General features: G+C 42.0%; 1 protein-coding gene across 1 annotated transcript in view; it reads left to right on the top strand.

Moving 5' to 3' along the window:
- hcn4 (hyperpolarization activated cyclic nucleotide-gated potassium channel 4) overlaps positions 1-17508 on the top strand; it is a 51324-nt gene that overhangs the window by 12392 nt on the left and 21424 nt on the right. Inside the window, exons 2-4 of the mRNA XM_076156038.1 lie at positions 3284-3707; positions 12808-12969; positions 15746-15964. Of these exons, the coding sequence (XP_076012153.1) occupies positions 3284-3707; positions 12808-12969; positions 15746-15964 (805 nt within the window). The remainder of the gene's footprint in view (positions 1-3283; positions 3708-12807; positions 12970-15745; positions 15965-17508) is intronic.

Below are 17508 nucleotides of genomic sequence, written 5' to 3' on the forward strand. Positions count from 1 at the left end.
ATCCAAAATCCTTTATTACATCTCCTCATGTGACCTAGAAATCAATACGGTCCACCACCAATTCAATTTCCTTAATTCGGTTAGGAGGAGTGAGGACGAAGGAGGCTTCCAGGAGAGGGTTTGGACGAGGAAAGACAAGACCATTGTTTACTAGGGATTAATGAGAAGGATTCACCTCATCACTGGTAATCTGTACTACTACATCATAACTTCACCTTAATTCCATCACACGTCTGCATGGACATGTCACCTGCTCCTACGCTCCCCTGTATATCCCCTGTACGTAAAGGGCTGTTTATGCCTCAGCTTAAACCTGCATCCCCTTGTCCATCAACAATTTAAATATATACTCTTAAAGGTAGCAGGTGTGTGTCCGTCTCAGGCTGTGTGTTGGCTCTCACCGTGGCTGGCAGGGTGAGGAGAAAGAGAGAGGCTTATCATGTAGTCAGACGCACTCTAAGGGTGAGAACACGTTTCTCCTGTCCCAGCTCTCCTCACCGGACAGCAAAGTGGGCTACGGCTTTGTCCCCCACCCACCCACTCAAGACAGGAAAATGTCAGGTCTTCCTTCATCAGCATGGTCACCTCTTTGTGCCATTATAAGTTAGGTGTGAGCCGTTCTCTTCTCACAGCGCCTGTCTGTCAGGTTCATCACGTTCACTTTCTTACACTTTCTCTACATTCCTGCTGTCTGCCCTTTACATCTTTGCGCTGTGTCTGATTCTGCTGTCTCCCAGTGTTGCCATGTTGTTACTCTTGTTTTACCGTCACTTTTTAACTAGAGTGGTTTCCTTTGATTTCTGCAGACACCTTTATGATGTGTCTGTTGTTTATTTGATTTGTTGCGTTATTTTATTTGTCTTCAATACGCAAAACAACTATATTTAATTTCTCTAATGTGTTACGCCCAGGTTATGCAACACATTAGATACAATCTCTATCTCATCTTCGCTGTCAGAATGAATACTAGAGACATGTGGTATATATAACCATCATACAGTACAAGTCAGGTCTTAAATGTTCGTAGAGGTACACAAACTATTTGCCAATCTATTTCTATCTGAGTTATGTCAGGTCTCAGTGCATTATGAAGTACAGTAAATGGATTCCTTCTATGTTCAGTGACCTGACATCTGTTAAAGAGCAACTGCAAGAGTCAAAAGGAGCATTTATGAAGATGTGCACATAAACCTTTATAGTATATGTACGCACATAGAAGCAACAATAAGCTTGTATGCAAGCTCAAACACAATCTGCATGGGCCTCTGTGAAAATTTGCATACTACTTCTCACAATATGGTGGTGGATCAACCATATTATGCTTATCACCCTACTACAGGCTAATTATTATGATTCCTTTGATCACTTCATTGGTGATTTTTATTTTGTATTTGACAAATACTAAATGAAGGCAGTCATGCAGAAAGATCTCATAAAGATGCACTCTGCAATTTTCATCTTCAAAAGGGAAGCAAAGATGGCAGCTTGTGTCAATTGATTGACATTTCCGATCACTACAGCGTCGCAATGACTTATCTGTTCAATTTATTGTCAGTTTCTCACAAACATTTCCAATGCAGTCCAATCAATGTGAGTCTCACCACTGGTTCATGTAAATCAAATAAAGGCCTCCTCGTGCAGTTCTGTAGGGGTAAACTACAAAAGACAAATAAAAATAATGTTATTAAAAATGGTTTCATCTCAGGAATGAGAGATGCCATGAAAGAAAAATGCTATTAAACACTAAATTAGCAATTCAACAGTGTTTGTTTCAAAATATGTCTCCGCCTGACAACAAGCTGAAACAGCCGATATGCTCTTACTTTGAAGAATTCCAATTACTGTCACTGTCTCCAGAGCGTGTGTGCTGGTGTGTGAAAGCATCTGTGTGTGCAATGGAGAAGAAATTGAGATGTGCGTCTATGTAGCATATATATTTGTTTATTCATACATGAGTGTATGTGCGATCATGGAACGTTACATCAAAGACGCTTGCAAGCTACCAGCCTGTGTAGTTTGACGGTATTGTTTTTATTCAAAGCGAAGTAAACTGTACACAGACGCCTCTGTGTTCTCGTGTTTTCAACGAGAGCCTCCAGATGCATGGAGAATGCTTGCCATCATTAATGTCCCTTGTTTTGCGTTTGTCCTCTGTCAGCACTAGAGTGGGAGTTCCAGCCTGTACTGTATATAAGGTGGACTGGAGCAGTTATGTTGTATCACAGAGTCCAGTTGAAGGTCTATAATGTCCACAACTTTCTTCATCGGGGGAAATCATCTGTAGAAATATCACTTATAGTTGCATCATAACAAGTGTGTTTATAACCCTTTGTCACAGATGGACGTCATAAGAACTTACAAAGAGACACTACATACAGATGGAGATGTAGATGGAACTAATAAGTAAACTGCAGTAAGAGTTAATGTGACAACAATCAGGGAATGATGAAAGCACAACAAACAAATGTCCTATTCCGCTTAGTCCCACCAAGCCATCATCAGTAACACTAGACCCCCACAGTAGACGAGGAAATCCTCCAATGAAAAAAACAAAAAACAACCGGGTCTGTCGCTGATGATGATGATTATTAAAAATCTAATTCAGAATTACACTGAAGCAGAATTCTCCTTGGACTGAATGGATAGGCCAGCAGCTTAATGTAAACATGAATCCTTCCACACACCATGACTCAACCATACAATCAATACACACTGGCTGTAACAAGGAAGTAAAGGAGCGGTAATCAGCCGTAAGTCGGGAATGGATCCTCTATCATGATTATGCACATGGAATCTTTTCTTTGTTATATCTGGAGGTCCTGCTCTTGAAATTGGTTTTTGTGCAGACAGTTGCGCGGGTAAATCATCCGAGACTCAGAGGGCCGATCTTTAACGCCCCCCCCCCATTGTGATGCCATGTATGGAATATGTCATGCTTTACACAAAAGAGCCGATGTGGATTCAATTACCAAGGTAGCGGCGAGCACAATTTATATCCAAACTCTCATGCTTGGAAGATAGACGAGGTAGTGGTACACTTTATAATTAACCGTTAACCCTCATTGACCTTTGAGTTGTGATTTTGCTTTCATGTCAAGCTGCCTGAGGGTAGGTTAGAGAGGTTACACACAGTATGTATAGAATACTCCATCATATGTGTGTGTGAAGCCGTATATACGTACATTTAAGCTGAGATGTTTACAATAGTTTGTGACCTTCTCTCCTCCATGGCCCCATTCTCCCTCTCCTCCTCTTTCTGTTCTCTTGCTCTCCTCTAAACAAGGTTCTACTGGGACTTGACCATGCTGCTGCTGATGGTAGGCAACCTCATCATCATCCCTGTGGGCATCACGTTCTTCAAGGACGAGCACACTCCACCCTGGATTGTGTTCAACGTGGTCTCCGACACCTTCTTCCTCATGGACCTGGTTCTCAACTTCAGGACAGGTATTGTCAAGGAGGACAACACAGAGATCATCCTGGACCCGCAGCAGATCAAGATCAAGTATTTGCGGAGCTGGTTTGTGGTCGACTTCATCTCCTCCATCCCTGTGGACTACATTTTCCTCATTGTGGAGACACGCATAGACTCGGATTTCTACAAGACTGCACGCGCCTTGCGGATTGTCCGCTTCACCAAGATCCTCAGTTTGTTGCGACTCCTGCGCCTCTCAAGACTTATTCGCTATATCCACCAGTGGGAAGAGGTAGGAAAGTGTGTGTGTGTGTGTGTTTATGATGATGGAAACTACTAATATGTGAATGATGACATCTCGCTGTTTCCTGAGATGTCCTGTGGCCTCACACGGAGAGAGAAAGAGAATACCAAGGAAATCACAGTGATTGGCAATCATAACAGCATGAAATGTGAAGACACTAGTCAATCAAACAGGGCTTCACTTTTTGAATCCAATTATAGCTCACATTCGTTGTCTTTCCCTTCCGATGTAGCTGCGGTGAGTTTGTTTGTAGAGCTCTGTGACTTCTACTCTTACTCAGAAAGGAAGCATGGGGAGATGATTGTGTCCTGTTAGTGTGTGTGTGTGTGTGTGTGTGTGTGTGTGTGTGTGTGTGTGTGTGTGTGTGTGTGTGTGTGTGTGTGTGTGTGTGTGTGTGTGTGAGGATAACAGTTGGTCAAGTCATCTCGGGTCAGTGGCTACTGTAGACGTCTTGAATGGAACAATAACTTTCAAATCGTTGTTGTTTGTGGCGTTTATTCTTTCTACAGGGCATCTACAAAATATTACTCAATATGAAATTGTTTTTCTTCAAAGCCTCAAACAAGAACAGACTTCTATTGTATGTCTGATTACAGCCGCCCTTGGAGGAGAGAAGAGACTCTCTGCTGAATCCCAGTCACCAATAAACTAATGACGCAGGGACGTAAATTAGCATTTTCCTCAGCATGTCCGTTCTGCTAGCACTGGGACCACTGAGCCCAGCGAGACATTGCTGCAATACAGGCATGATTATAATTGCAGCAATAATTAGAAAAGTTCCTATTGGACTTGCTGGATGGATCTTGTTGGTTTTGTCTCTGAGGTAAAATGTGCAAAGTGAAGCATCAGGGTCTCAGTGTGGAGCCGTGGGTCATATGTGACATGTCATCTGTGGCAGGCTGAGGTAAGCAGCAGATTGGACAAATTGGTGGTCAGGCTGGATGAATGGAGCAGTATATCTATGTCGGCCATTTATAAAGTCATGCAATGCACAAGATACACCATGCTTTTACAAATATGCTACTTAAGTATCTCCAGCAGTCCTGCATATATTTAGCTTTACATCCTATAAGTGGCTGTCAGGGATCAAGCAAAGACACTGATCCCTTTCCTTAAGGCAAATAAACAATTTAACAGATGGACCTCACACTAACAGATATAAACGCTGCATACATCCCTTTTTTTAACCACAGCTGCAAGCAACAACATGCTGTTTCTCCATCACCAAGAGGTGCAAATTGGGACAATTTAAATTGCATGGCAGACTCTGAATTGTAAGTGGTCACCTCAGTATAAATGTTTGTGTCCTGGTAGTATGTGTCTTGGGTGTGTGTATGTGTGTGTTGATGATAACAGTTGGTCAGGTCATCCAGGGTCAGTGGCTACTACAGATGCCTTGAATATGATTATAACATAATAACAGTTTACGGCATTTATTCTGACTGCAGGGTAGATACATAATATTACCATTATCATCAACAGTACAAAATTGTATTTCCCAAAGCCATAAACAGGCTCATGTTTCGATTGCATCTTGACGCTTGAAAATTAATCAGTAACTGCTTCTTGAGTTACTGATTAAAGGGGGCTAGTTTAGTAAAGATTGATCACCTACTGGGTTGTTTGAGGTGATTATCAGTGTCTGTGAGTAACTACATTGTATTGATATCCATTATTCAGTCTGTTTTCACTTGCTGTCCAAATGCGACATAGCTCATTACATTACATGGACAATTGGAACAGTTTGAATAGCCATCTGATTACAAATCAAACCCATTATATCCACCTGCACTTCCCACAGGCAGAGGAGTGGAATGTGTGTGTGTGTGTGTGTGTGTGTGTGTGTGTGTGTATGTGTGTACGTGGTGACATCCAGGGTCGCTGTCATGCCATTTCAGAGGGAGGAAAAGTTCAAATGATTCGCTGGGGGAAAATCCCTCCTCCACCCCCGCCCCAGTGCTGACGTACGTCTGAGGCCCACGAAAATTGAAGAGAGGGATAGATTGAGTTCAGGCCAGACTTCATTTAAATAGACCGGACGCGGTGGCGGTGAGGGCTCACGTTCTCCCCCAAAAGGCAAAAAGGAGGAAATGATCCTGGAAAAAGGAGGATGCAGTGAAAGAAAGAGCAGCAACAATAGGCTTAATATAATGTCAATTATCTAACATAGCCTATATTACATTACATTACGATCATTTGGCAGACGCTTTTAACCAAAGCGACTTACATTACATTACCACCCTTCGCAGAGGGGGGAGCAATTGAGGGTTCGGTGCCTTGCTCAGGGGCGCCTCGGCAGGGGCTCGAACCGGCAACCCTCCAGTTCCCAAGCAGAAGCTCTACCCACTGAGCCACTGCCTCCCTATATATTAATAACCTTTATCGCTGACGAAATCTGATAAATGATTTGAATTGTTTGATGAAGATGAGGCGCTGTGTTTCTTTTTTAATTTTGTACATGTCATCAGTTTATCAAAATTGAATCCTCGTTTTGTTTGGGTTTGGTAAGACAAACATAAGCGTCTCATTAAGGGCACTTTCACACTCCCATTGTTTAGTCTAGAGTTCATTCCACACTTTTGCATGCAGACCAAAATAACCACTCTGATTTGAGGAGGTGGTCTCGGTCCAGAACCAAACAAACTCTCCAGATTCTTCTGCTGATGGAACGCCAAATGTGTGTGGTTAAAATTAAATAGCACATTTGTTTACCTAGAGCAAATCAAACATGAAAGACATCCACATGCTGAATGTGTGTGTGTTCAGTGTGCACTCCATTCAGCCATTATAAAGCAATTAGACATTTCATAATTTTCAGTTCATTCACGTCTGAACTAGGTCACTGACATTGTTGTTTTTTTCAAATAAGAGCATACTGGACATATTTGTCATTCATCAACAAGGCGCAACTGCACATGTACCCATTTGGAACAAACCAAAGACTACGTCTACAACATGATTAGATGCCAAACTGCAGCTGTAGCTGGTCACGTTACCTTCCATAATCTTCCCCAGCACTCCAAACTCATACTCTCTTTGAATTAAATAGTACAGGATGAAAGTCAGATTGGTAGAAAACAAATAAAAGTAAATCATATTAATGCATTATATACTTGCAGTGATGCTACAGCGTCCAATGGGGCATTACAGCCACAGAGCCAGGTGCCATTTACATGTTTGATGCCTGTGTGGGCGGTGTGTGTGTGTGTATGTGTGTGTTGGTGTGTGTGTGTGTGTGTGTGTGTGTGTGTGTGTGTGTATGTGTGTGTCGCTGTATTTGTATGAGCCTGGCTGATGAATACTGGTTAGGCAGACAGAGTGAAAGGCCAGCTTTGCCTCAGAGCCAGAGCCCTTCAGATGCAACCTCACAGAAATGTCATCTGTCACTGCAGAATAACTTGTCAGCGAGATCTCACCACCTGACCGACTTTTTGACTTTTCCTATTGACAGCTACACTTCAGACAATGAGTATCTCATCGCCATTTGAAAGTTTCAGTAACACTTCACATTGCCTTTATTCCAGTGAATTCGATGAACATTGACCCGTGGAGAGAAGTACACTTCACAGTAATTCCTTAGTGGCACTGAATCGAAATCTTCTTGCTGGGTAATAAATTGCTCATGTAGACCTCGAGCGTTGTGCTTCTATGCATTTGTGAAGTGACAGCTACAACAAAGCACGATGTACTTGCAACACACACACACACACGCACACACTGTGTTATGGCAAATGCAAAGTGCTAAAATGTTTCCTGTTTTTCAAGGAATGGACTGAGGAGTTGTTTGTGATTCTTCATAACAATGAGTAATTTGACCTGTGATGGCCTGAACAGGTATTGGGACACAAAGGTACTTTATATTCCACAACAATATTGCATAAATGACTTGAGTTTGCTTTTGTTTGTGTTATTGTGTTGTATTGAGTTTCGTTTTCTCCTCAGAGTGAAGTCATGCGGAGGACACTACTTCTGGGTGTTGGAATCAGCTCTGTGAACTGTACTGCATGTTTAATGCCTCATAAAGTGATACATATGGGAAAAATGTAAAATTAGATTCTTTTTTTCACAGCACAGTGAACAAAGCTTTTGAGGAACTGAAGTCGAAGACAGAGGATTTTAATAAAATGCTAATGTATAACAGAGATGGAGGAAGCATCCATGCCAAAGCCAGGGACTAGTCAGAACTGCAATGCATTATAGGTGAAAGTGAAATGGAAGGTTCAAACTTATGGCACAGAAAAGCAGAAAAGCAGATAAGACAAAATTTCTGCCTGGGCGCCCTGCAAAAAGAAAAGAAAAGGCCTGAATCACTTCATCTTTTCTTCTTACAAGTGCAGCTCTGTATAAAGTATTTTGGGTCTGAACCTTTACATAAACAGACATAACACTAACATGTCTCACTAGTGTCGCACTCACTTAGTTATATACAATGATGCCCTCATAATACTCCCGTGTCTATTTCAGTCTTTATATCAATCACATCTGCTGTAAATAAGCTCCAATTGCTGCCGACTGCTCTGGAAGCTCCTCTCCAGCCTTAAGGGTGCCGTTACTACCGCAGTGTTGTTGGATTGCTGTTTACAAACTGGGAGGTTTTGGTGGAGGTGGCTTTTATGCCAGCGATAACGATGCCATGCATAATGGCTTTCCACATGGCGTGCAGATATCCTCCTCACACAGAGAGGAGACTGCTGTTATGGCGTCTACCCTGTCTCTCTCTTGTCAGCTTCCTCTTGTCACATTTCATCAAGATAAAAATAAGACTGTGACCGGATATTCTCCTCATTGGAATTGTCTCCTTTGATGAACCAGTGACTTGGATGAGATTAGTCAGCTTGTTATTAAATCAGATTGGAAGCAGTGTGCTAATGACTAAGCTCTGAGGGCTTCCTCTCATTGTACCTGATGTCTGTTACATCACCATCTTGACTGGCTGAGCTAGTACATGTTGCTTTTAGAATGGATGGAAATATGTTTGGGAGACAAGAAGTGAGGCCTTTACTGATTGGGGAGGGTATTTGAAAGGTAAAGCTAGAAGAAATTGATGGTGAGATGGTTTGAGCAGAGCTGTGTAGACCAATGAGTGATGTGCAGTGTTAAGAAGTCAACCTCTGTTCATGTTGGCATCAGGGAGTTTTCAGATTTATGGGTTTGCCTGCTCAGGTGAGCACCTGCTCCATAGTTAGAGTGAAACAATCCAATTCATCATAAGAATACTTTGAAATAATTCAGGCATGTGGCTGCCCTGTGGGGCCAAAGATGGAGTGAGCCGCCTTTCATTTCAACCCAATAAATCTGTACAAAATATATAAATAAGGCAAATCAACTAATCAGCCCCCCAGTCACTGACCCATTACCTTGGCCAAGGACTGGTCTTTTAAAGATAAGAAAGGCTGGAAGAATAGATTTAATGGGCTATTATTTAGTGCACAATGAGGCTTGCCAGCAACAGTGACAGGTCCTCAACGCTCTGAATGCCGTGTGTGATATGAATACCCACAGTGGGTTTGCTTAAAAACTATTATGCATGAGTGTGTAATCCTGCACAAACCTAATGGCACATTTTTACCAAGGAGCAGAGTGTTTTTTGTGATCCATGGCCTCCAGGCCTGTTTAGACAGATGATGGAAGGCTGTTCCCTGTGGTCCACTCACAGCCTTATTCTCATTCTCCACATGTGCGTTACCCATGGCAGCATGAATGAACATGACATTTTGGTCGAAACATTTATAGTGAGAAATCAAACTCCTGACCGCAGCTTGATACTAGAGACGGCTATCATGGTGGATGATTAAAAATAACTCTGAGGGATGTGTGGGTTGATAAACTTTATAACCCATGAAATGAAATTCAGACTCAGGTAAACAAAGGACTCAAATCTAAATCAAAGATAAGATATCATAGACAAACATGTGAAAATGAAAGAATTGATATAGATTTCATTTTTTTTAAATCCATGAAACATCCAAAGACAGGCGGAGGTGGCGGTGGATAGGAGCATTAGTCAGCAAAATAGCACAAGATAAAGAATATGAGTGAAGGCTTTATTTTTTTTTCGTATGTCACTCTTTCGACGCTGTCATACCAAACATTCATCATCATTAGCAGTATGAGCAGCAAAACACCAGATGCCCTTGTAAATTGCTACAGTGAGTGTGTTTGTGCATCTACCATCAGCACCAGGGGACATATGCAGCTCTTCTCTCACCTGGATCACGCTCTTCTCACTCCATCTGTTTGAGATGACTCGGCAGCTGCCTGTCTGTTCGCAGCATGCTCACCACTCACACAGATACAGATTAGTGCGTGACGTGCAAATCCGACCTGACTGGATTCATTTATTTAAAGTTTTATTGATTTGTTTGGTTTGAATTCTTTTATTGTATGTGTCGGTAAATCACTGTGAATGTGTTTTAAAACAAGGCTTACTAATGGAATTGGTATAAGTCTGATATCTAGTATTTAAAAAAACAGTAAAGCAGTTTTGATTCAACTAGTAGTGAGTAGAACGAGTAGAACTTTCATTTATTCGTCATAGGGTTAGGGTTAGGGTTTTGATGTACTAGGTATTTATATTATAGTATTTACAACAAAGGTAGCTGTAGTTACTGATAGTAGCAGCAATAGTACTTTATTATTATTTATGGAATACAGCCTACATCTTTAACTATACAGGCATTGATTAAATAGTCACAGTCATGAAACCATTACAAATATAATGTATTGTCGTTATTCTGACTCATGAATTGATGAGGCCCCTCATATGAAGAACCCTGATGAGTTGTTTAAGCAATAATGAGCTCTTTAAAATGGTTTTCCTGTATCTCATCAATCAAAGCTATTTTGTTTATGCTGATATGAATGCAGCTGAGCTCACTGTGCATTCAATTAAAATAAAATCAGCCAGTGTTCCATCATCCTCCATGTAACATGTTTTGGAATTCTCTTTGTGTGCACAATGCGTATGTATGGCGAGCGTGTGTGCACTTTCATGGCTCTTTATTCATTTAGGCGAATGTTGAAACATTCGCAATGCTATGATGAGCATAAGCACATTGACCCACTTCTACTGCTCCTTTGTTGCAGCACTGGCATGTACACTGAGTGAAAACGGGCTGTTGTTTTGGTCAGCTCTGATTGGGTGTTGAGTGAAATACTCTCTGGCTTGCCTTGTATTTCATGAGTGAGTGATGTCAGAATGTTATGGAAGTAAAGGAATCACCCAAGATACAAGGGCAATTGAGGGATTATGACTTTGTCTCTGTATGAATTACACAAAACATACGTATATATGAGGCACAATAACAAAAGCGAAAGCAACATAAATGAATGGAGAAGAGGAGAGAGAGACCTGGGCTTAATTGCTTGGATTCATAAATACAACCTTTTTGCAGCAGCATTTGCGATTCGGCAAGTAGATGATAATTTATCTGAACAGCCCTGCAAACCGGGCATATAGCAAGGCATTACATATTACTAAACCTACTGGAAAACAATTTGTATATAATGTTACAGCTATATACAAAGACCGCAGTGCTTCATTTTGAGAAAGTATGGAAGTCTGAGGGTTAACGTAACACTGGAATGTTATTGGGATGTTAATTATGTGAGAATCTCAAAATTTGCAATTACAACAATACAATATGAACTTGAATATTGTATGCTCTATATCTCTGTCAATCCTTATTAACACAGCAATTGCCCCATTTAAATACATATATAATTTAGTACAGTCTTATAGATCTAGAGGAAGTCTGCATTATAAGGCTTTCTTTTCCTTCCTGGCAATATGATTTCACAGATGAAAAATATATCAGGTTCAGAGATGGAAAAGGGTGCCACATTATTTATTCATTAGCCACAGGGTGAATTTAACACTTTAATATTACAGAATATCATTAACGTTGCAGCCTAAAAATTAACACAACACAATATTGCATATTAAACAAGATCATTTGTGCATTAGAATGTTTAAATGAAGGGCCTGGATTTTAAAACAACAAAAAATGAGGCCATTTGGTGGATTAAGTGGGAAACGTACAGCTGGGTGAGTGGTTCAGCTAAGGTGATCTAAAAGAGTCTAAGGCTCAATGTTTTGACAACGGTCCAAGGAAGAAGGGAGGACAGATGGGAGAGAGAAACACACTGAGGAAGAATGTGTGTGTGTGTATGTTTGCGTGCATGCGTGCGTGTCTTTGACAGATTGTTTGAGAGGGAAAGTCTCCTTCCACTCTGCTCTTTACACAAACACACTGTCCTGGGCACACCTCTGGCTTCAGACTGTTGACTGAACTCAAATGATGTGATATGATGGTGCAGCAATGCTCCTTATCAGCCTCTCTCTTTACTCATGGATACACACACACACACACACACACACACACACACACACACACACACACACACACACACACACACACATACACGTTTGCTTGTTTTCAGATTCAGACAACAGACAGAAAATCCCCCAAACCTAGACTGAACTCAAGCTGTTTGTCTGTCCTCATCCCAACCTACTGATTAACAACCAAATAAAGATGAAATATCCTTCTCTATCACAAGTGCTTAAACTGCACTGAGTTGATTTTAATAAGCACAAGAGCAGTTAACAGTGCACACCGTGGTCCTCAATTGGGATGAAGAGTACTTGAATGGCCGAGGCCATTCAAATCTGTGGCCAGAAGTCTTATGAGTATATTCATCATTAGGATTAACAAACCCAGGCTGTGGACACTCTCTCCCAGGAGTGCAGCCACCTCCACCCTTATACCATTACTGTTCCGTGTTGAGTGGTTGACAAGAGTAATTCCGCAGCAGTGAAGCAAAGCTCTGGTCCCAATCTGTTGGGCCTAAAACCACCTCAGAAATATAGCATCGACTGTCATCCACCAATCTTTGCGTAACTTTACTTTGCAACTCCTGTATCACAAATCTGCTGCATGGCTCTTTGACTGAAAAATAGATTGAGAGGTCATTGACCCTGCAATGGAGGAGGCAAATCTCCCTTAACGATATGTTTGCTGCTCTAGGGATGTGTGCATATTGAGCATTCTTGCACTAACCTTGCTTCCTTCTTGTCCTCCTACAGATCTTCCACATGACCTATGACCTGGCGAGTGCCATGGTAAGGATAGTCAACCTGATTGGCATGATGCTGCTGCTGTGCCACTGGGATGGGTGCCTGCAGTTCCTGGTGCCCATGCTGCAGGACTTCCCTGCAGACTGCTGGGTGTCTAAAAATAAGATGGTGGTAAGTGCTTCTCCTGCACGAAGTCATCCTGCCTGTCCAAATCAGATTAGGCCCAGTCTTATCTTATCCTTCAAGCTTTGTTATTACCGCACTAAAGCCCTCAGCATCCTGGGAAAATTTGCCTGATCTGGCATTTCAAACCCTAAATTTGATGTATTTTTCTGCTTCATTTGCTCACATTTATTCGATATACTGATGTGCTTTTATCCGTTTGGAGCTCTCTAGCTCTGTCTGTACTGCAAAGTAAGACACATTGTTTGAAATTAAATACTGATATTTCCAAAGAGGTCAGACAGCGGTTTAACAATCACAGATTTCATTGAACAGTGCATTTCTGTATTATTGTAGTTGCGATGTTTGGGAGATGGAGGGAAGTTTAAGTCACGACACAGATTGAGGGAAGTTCAAGTCACGACACATAATGATCGTATTTTATATAATGAGATCTCTTTTTTTAGTTATGCAACTGGACCATGTGACTACTGAGGTGGGACTCAGTATCAGATCCAGCTGATGGCCTTATATAGCAGGCCTAATGGCTTATAGGTATACACATTATTATTATTGTGTCAGTTGGATGCTGGATGCCACGATTAATGTTTGAATGACAACATCTCAACCAAAAAGGTTTTTGTTTTTTACTTGTTTCATGCAGCTGTTAAGCCACTATGTATAATAGTACTTTAATGGAAGAAATTCAATAATAAAGCTCATGCCAAACTGGATGAAAAAAACGATTGGATGGATGAAAGGATGGAAAGTTGCAATTACCTAGAGAATTGAGTAGAACTGCAACAACAAAACAACACATTCTAGCACGACAGATTTAAGCTGTCATGCTCTTCTCATCACGTCAGGTGTACATTCTGTTTTTCGTGCCAAATCAGCTGTCATATGAGTACTGTACATTGCTGAAGGTGTGATGGATTCGACTTGTCATGCTTCACTTCCCCCGACATGCTCAGCTGTTCCACAGAAAATGCCTCTCATATATTTAGACACAAAAACAGACAGATGTTGCAGATGTTCCCCTGAGTAGCATCGCTGCTTAGTTAATTTTAGCCCGTTTCTATACCTGCCTGTGAAAAGAAAGGCAGAAAACCCACCATTTACACTCAAGGGCCAGTCTTTGTAATTGGGATCAAACCAGCAACCTTTCACTCCAGGACAGCTTAGCCAATGACAATGTAGCGACCTCATTTGCACTATTTTGATATGCATATAGTCAAGTTCTGAGGGTGTAGTTGCATAAGGCTGAGATGTCAGGTATGAATACATTAGTTGTTGACATTACTGCTATGAGACTGTAATTTGAACATTGTATTGATTGATGGTCAATATTATACATATATGAACCCAAGAAAGACAAATATGCAGCATAAACCATAATCCTGAGTAAATAAAGTCTTCAAACATAAACTTTATTTTGCAGACATTCAGTTTCAGTTTCCTATGATGTTGCATTCTTGAACATCTAGATTTTACATCTCAGTGACAAGCCAAACCCCTGGTGCTTTCAGTGAAGACACATGCACTTCTATCAAGGTTATATTTAGGTTGAAGCTTTCGACTCCTCATCTTTTTTACAGCTCACAGTGTGTTTCCATAACATCTGCAGTGGTGCACAAGCTACAGCCTCAGATTGTAGTGCCTAAAAACAGCCTATTGCATCTAGGGGTGCATAGGCCCCAAGAACACGGAAGACAAGCTTACATAATGTATTTGTGTCTGTGTGCGGTATGTGCTGCTTATTAACATTAAATGGGGGCTTGTTTTGTTGCTTTGAGTAAACAAAAGTACAATGATAATAGAAAAAATACTTTATATTCTGAGTTAATTCAAGCCTTGGGTGGCTCTATGTTACCACCTGCCTTACTTCTGATTGCTATGTGTCGCCATGGCGGTGACACGGGTGCTCCACAGCTAGCCTGGTACACATTTAAATATAAAGCATCGCCTAATAACCAATCAACACATTTGGAAAAGAGCAACCTCGTTACTTGGCTCATCTTTGCAGACACTCCCCCTTTTATCGGAGCTTGCACGTCGCTATATTAAGAAAGCCAATGTTAACAAAGCCAGTTGATTAGAAGTGTCATGATACTGATTAAGCCTGATTCATCATGTTTAGGTTTTGTCAAGCCAGCTAACCCAAACAAAGCCGAGGTCTATGAAGCTTCCCTCATAGAACAGCCTCCCGGTAGACAAGGCGGTTGTTCGTATTGATAGATTCAGCTGTGGCTGGCTCATTCTGGATTAGAAGCACTTGAAGACATTCTTGGTTTCTTTTACACAATGGCCGACCTATTAACCAGCTGGGTCATCGCTTCTTACCTTTTCCAAAGGCACTAATAAAATTGCTATCTCTCAAGATTTTCCACTGTGGAAATGAGTTTGAAAGCAATTTAGGCATGTCATCCCCAGGAGAGTCGCTATTGATTTGCCATGAACCGCCACCCTGATCTAAAGGAAAAGCGCAATTTAACTACAAAAAGTGAAAACACTTTTTCTAAATAACTGACCGACAGTTCCCTTCACCCATTATCAGCCATCTGTTTTAGGATCACGCCTGAACGTCTGCTTGCTATAAATATTCAAAGATATATTTCGGCCAGCCAGTTGTCTGAACTGAGAGAAGCGGACATCTGCAATCCGTTTGTGTTGATTGCATATGAACATGTGAGCTGTGAGTAGTGCTCAATGAAGAGACATGAAGAAAAAGAAAATGTACTCACCCTAACTCACTCCCTCTGCTCTCTTTTATTTCCTGGTCTAGAATGATACGTGGGGACAGCAGTACTCCTACGCCCTTTTCAAAGCTATGAGCCACATGCTGTGTATTGGGTATGGCATGTACCCCCCAGTGGGCATGACTGACGTGTGGCTGACCATCCTCAGCATGATCGTGGGCGCTACCTGCTACGCCATGTTTGTGGGCCATGCCACTGCGCTAATCCAATCTCTAGATTCCTCGCGACGGCAGTACCAGGAGAAGGTGAGTCAATGTGACGTGTTGCTGATTTGCTGTTGCTGGCTGTATTTTGATTCTCTGTGACACTAATGTAGGACGCTGGGTCACCCTTCAAGGAATAGTTTCATAGTGTATAGGTTTTACCGTATTGCAGTTTACTTTCTTCCAGTCTTTTATAAGGGTCTATAATTTGGTCAGTTTCTTAACCAAGGCAAATGTTAAATGTGAATTCTTGGAGCCGTTACATCAGGACAAGACAGAACTGGACAGGCAATCGCACAGGGCCCGAGCTGGGATGGGACCTCAGAGGGCGCCAGGTTACAGCAACAACTCTACCCCCCTTGAAATCTTTTGATTGGCAATGTGATGTAGACAAGATGTAGCATGTATTTCTGTTTTGAAGTGTGATTTTAGTTATACTATTTTCATTCTTGTATTTTCACCACTGTGGGACACACCATGCATCTTTTTGTCTCGGCCCCGCCAATGTCCCTAGAAATGCCTCTGTGAAAACACTGTGTGGCAATGACATCTAGAAAATGGTCAATTTATTTTGTGCACAGGAGCAGTAGCGGATGTGGCAGTGGCTTGTTCTACCAAAGAAAGAAAGAAAGAAAGAAAGAAAGAAAGAAAGAAAACAAATATACATTGAAAAAGGTGTCTACGCCTGCTTTTCTGTCTTTGACTGGTTTTGCTTTGCTGCCGATGTGGATCTATGTGTATGGGGACAGGAGCCCCACGCTGCCCAGCATAGGGAAAGGAAAGCCCTGACAGCTGGCTGCAGAGGCCGAACTTGGTTCCACAGTGCGATGCCCTATGTGGGCCCAGCGTGGGCGATAATGAGCCGAGCTGCCAGGCTGCCACATGGCCCGGAGTCTGAGGTGAGGTGGAGACAGGAAAGGGTGACCTCCACTGAATGGAGCCAGAGGCTCCAAAGAAAGCACCTAAATGCACAAGGGAGACTGGGCGAATGAAGGATAAGGAGCCAGACATACTGGCAAAGGAACAGATAACTCAGTTGTGTAATCGTTGTTTATGTATCTTTGAAACGAGACGAAGTGTCAACAACTGACAAACATGGATATGAGTAACAGAGAGCAGATGTGATGTGATCTGATCTGACAATTTTCCCAGCAAAAAGGTGCAAAATCCAAATTGCATTCTGTCCAAGTGAGTACATGCCTATGAAAATAGCTGTGAAATGTCAGGAAAGCAGACTGACTGGCTGCTCAGCGCTTTCAATTTGTCAGCTCTGCTTTAACAATGCATTGCAGCCAAAACAGCTGGCTGGTCCCAGCACCCGTCAGCGTGCGCAACCAAAGCCATTTGCTGCCGTTCCTGGGATCACCCCCCTAAGGTGCCCCAAGAATCCCCAAGCCAGGCTCCTCTGTGCTCCCACCGCCTCCCACGGTGCCTGTTCAAAGAACGGTTATTACTGCAGACTGCAATTAATTTCTAAGAGTGTGGATTCTCACATTTATCTTGTTCCCACATGCCTCAGTGATAAGAGACTTGCTGGGTGTACCTCCACTGCCTGCTCATCTGGCTGTAAGAGCCAGATAGAAGTA

The sequence above is a fragment of the Genypterus blacodes genome, unplaced genomic scaffold (genome assembly GCF_046128005.1).
Source record: "Genypterus blacodes isolate CSIRO-AG114 ecotype Tasmania unplaced genomic scaffold, CSIRO-AGI_Gbla_v1 ptg000067l_1, whole genome shotgun sequence".
In the NCBI taxonomy this organism is placed as follows: Eukaryota; Metazoa; Chordata; class Actinopteri; order Ophidiiformes; family Ophidiidae; genus Genypterus; species Genypterus blacodes.